Below are 2,374 nucleotides of genomic sequence, written 5' to 3'. Positions count from 1 at the left end.
ATAACACCGATCCATATCTAACATGCAACGAGCGTCAATTGCATACCAAAGACGCGTCTCTCCCCGCAATCGTTGTAACTTTTTTTCATTGCGTTTCGACGACGGAAAGAAAAATCGTCAGGGAAACGATGTGTAGCGGAATTGGACGAGATTATATTTCCGATAGCAATAAAACGATCGCTTTCGACTGTCGTGCAATAAAGTAACAATACCCATGGATCACAGATATTTATTAGAAAAAAGGCATATTTCGTTACGATACGAATAAGAGGAAGAATAAGTGATTTATCGACCAAGGGAAACAAAATAGTGCTCGCCCAACTCCGCTCTGCGCAAAGGAAACGGCGTCGAATTTCAGACGGTTTTGTCAAACGCAAGGCTCATTTATTATTAGATCCTAGATTAAAGGCGACTCTTTGATACTTTGATAAATCTGGCTAGTTTCCAAAGCGAAAAGATTTATGAGGAAAGACTGGCAATCAGTGGGACGCGAAGATCCCATAAAGAAGAAAAAAAAAGAAGAGACATTCGCCTGTCGCACCGCGCGTCAATTTACACACTATTAACCGCATTAAAAGCCGAACAATTAAACGACACAGCAAGCGATAGAAAACATTTTTTTAAAAGAGATTCAAACGTGCGGGAGAAAACAGAAATACACAAGATCCGCCGAATTAAGCCCCCGAGCCCGTCTTGCGGAAATTAATGCCGGCCTGGGGAGAAACAGGGAGAGATTTAATCGAACGTATTTTTGCGGAAGACGAAGTCGCTTGAGGACCCTTAAAAAACGCACCGAACAGCACCCTCACGGCCTGGAGAGAGAAAGGGAAAGAGAAAGGAGCGCGGAGCAGCTTCAGTAAAAAAAAAGGGAGAAAAAAGACACGATGGAAGGGTGGTGTGCCCCCAATTAAGGATGGCCTATATATCGCACTCGTTTGAAAACTTATCGCAAGAATGCACAAGAAGTAGCGTACACTCGCTGTACTACTGTTTGTTGACTCGAATAAATATGCGAATTAAAGTCGGTTTGGTTTATATGTACACGGTGAGTCCAAGATTCGTGCGAGCGGAACGCTGGTGATCGTTCGGATAGTTGTAGAAGCTGGGCTTGTCTCGCAAAGAGTGTTATTTACCACGGAATATCAGAATAAAATAAAGTAATGAAAACGCGGAGAATCTCGGACGGACGCGAGCGTTCCATGCGACGATATTGTTATTATACGAATGTACTCAAGACGGCATGGTATACAAGACTAAAACAAGACCTAAAATAGGGACATAATATTTTATAACTCAACTTTTGTACAGAATAAATACTTGTACTGTGGACCAATATTTCTTTCATTTCATTCACATCAAAACCATTGTTGGAGTGTAGTTTTCTCATCGCATTAAGATGATATTATAAGAACATTAATATAATTAATATATTTTTATCGAATTAATTTATTTCATTTTATTTAAGAGATATTTTTGAGTTAGGAATATAATTAAAAGTGAAAGGTAAGTAAAACGTTCCATAATTAATAAAAAATATATATATATAAATCTAGTCTATCTATATACATATTAGTATAAGGATTAAATCTATACAAATTTATCTAATTTATTTATTTGTCTTTTGCTTATGCACTAATGGTATAATAACAATAGAATTCCTTGCTTCAGATATTTGCCACCAACTACCATTTTTATGTTCTTTACCTACACCAGCAATAAGATGATTTCCATCAGGAGTAAATGCTAGCGCATTTATGAAACCCATCAATTTAACTTCAAACAACAAATTTAAAGATCTAAAGTTTTCACTACAGTGCCATAACTTGATTGTACCATTCCATGATCCTAGAAATTATAATTGAATAATTAATAAAAAAAGGAAAAATATAGATAATAAACATGAATACAAGGTTATATTATAATAATTCACCTGATGCTACTAAATCTGTATTTAATAATGTGGCGATACTTGAAATCCACATCGGTTGACCATTGGTTTTGTCCAGACCATGCGCCTGCGGCATCGAACACAGTGGCTTCTTCTTTAAACACCCCCAAACACAAAGTTGTCCGTCATCTCCACCAGTAAAAAAATTTTCTTCGTTGATAAGTTTAACCGCGTCTATGCTATTACCGGCGCTACTGGAGTTAAATATTAATTGCGATTCTTCGACTACTTTCCAAATTCTGATGGTTCCGTCGTAACCACCGCTTGTGATAGCACGTTCTCGTGAAAGCGCGTCAATAGAGGTGATAGCGTTCTGGTGCCCGAATCTATAAGAATAGTGACACAATCAGAAACAATTTAAAGATAAAAGTAACAAATTCAATATTCAATATATACGTATACAGAAGTTAGACAAAATATTGGATT

General features: G+C 37.0%; 1 protein-coding gene across 1 annotated transcript in view; it reads right to left on the bottom strand.

Annotated features, from left to right (window-relative positions):
* Positions 1–1,606: 1,606 nt before the first annotated feature.
* LOC105618123 (U3 small nucleolar RNA-interacting protein 2) overlaps positions 1,607–2,374 on the bottom strand; it is a 4,038-nt gene continuing 3,270 nt past the window's right edge. Inside the window, exons 7-8 of the mRNA XM_012199665.1 lie at positions 1,931–2,274; positions 1,607–1,845 (exon numbers count right to left, since the gene is read on the bottom strand). Coding sequence (XP_012055055.1) covers positions 1,607–1,845; positions 1,931–2,274 — 583 coding nt within the window. The remainder of the gene's footprint in view (positions 1,846–1,930; positions 2,275–2,374) is intronic.

Source organism: Atta cephalotes, assembly GCF_000143395.1.
Source record: "Atta cephalotes unplaced genomic scaffold scaffold00015, whole genome shotgun sequence".
NCBI classification, from domain to species: Eukaryota; Metazoa; Arthropoda; class Insecta; order Hymenoptera; family Formicidae; genus Atta; species Atta cephalotes.
The sequence above is the reverse complement of the archived record's forward strand: the minus strand, read 5'-3'. Positions and strand labels throughout refer to the sequence as shown.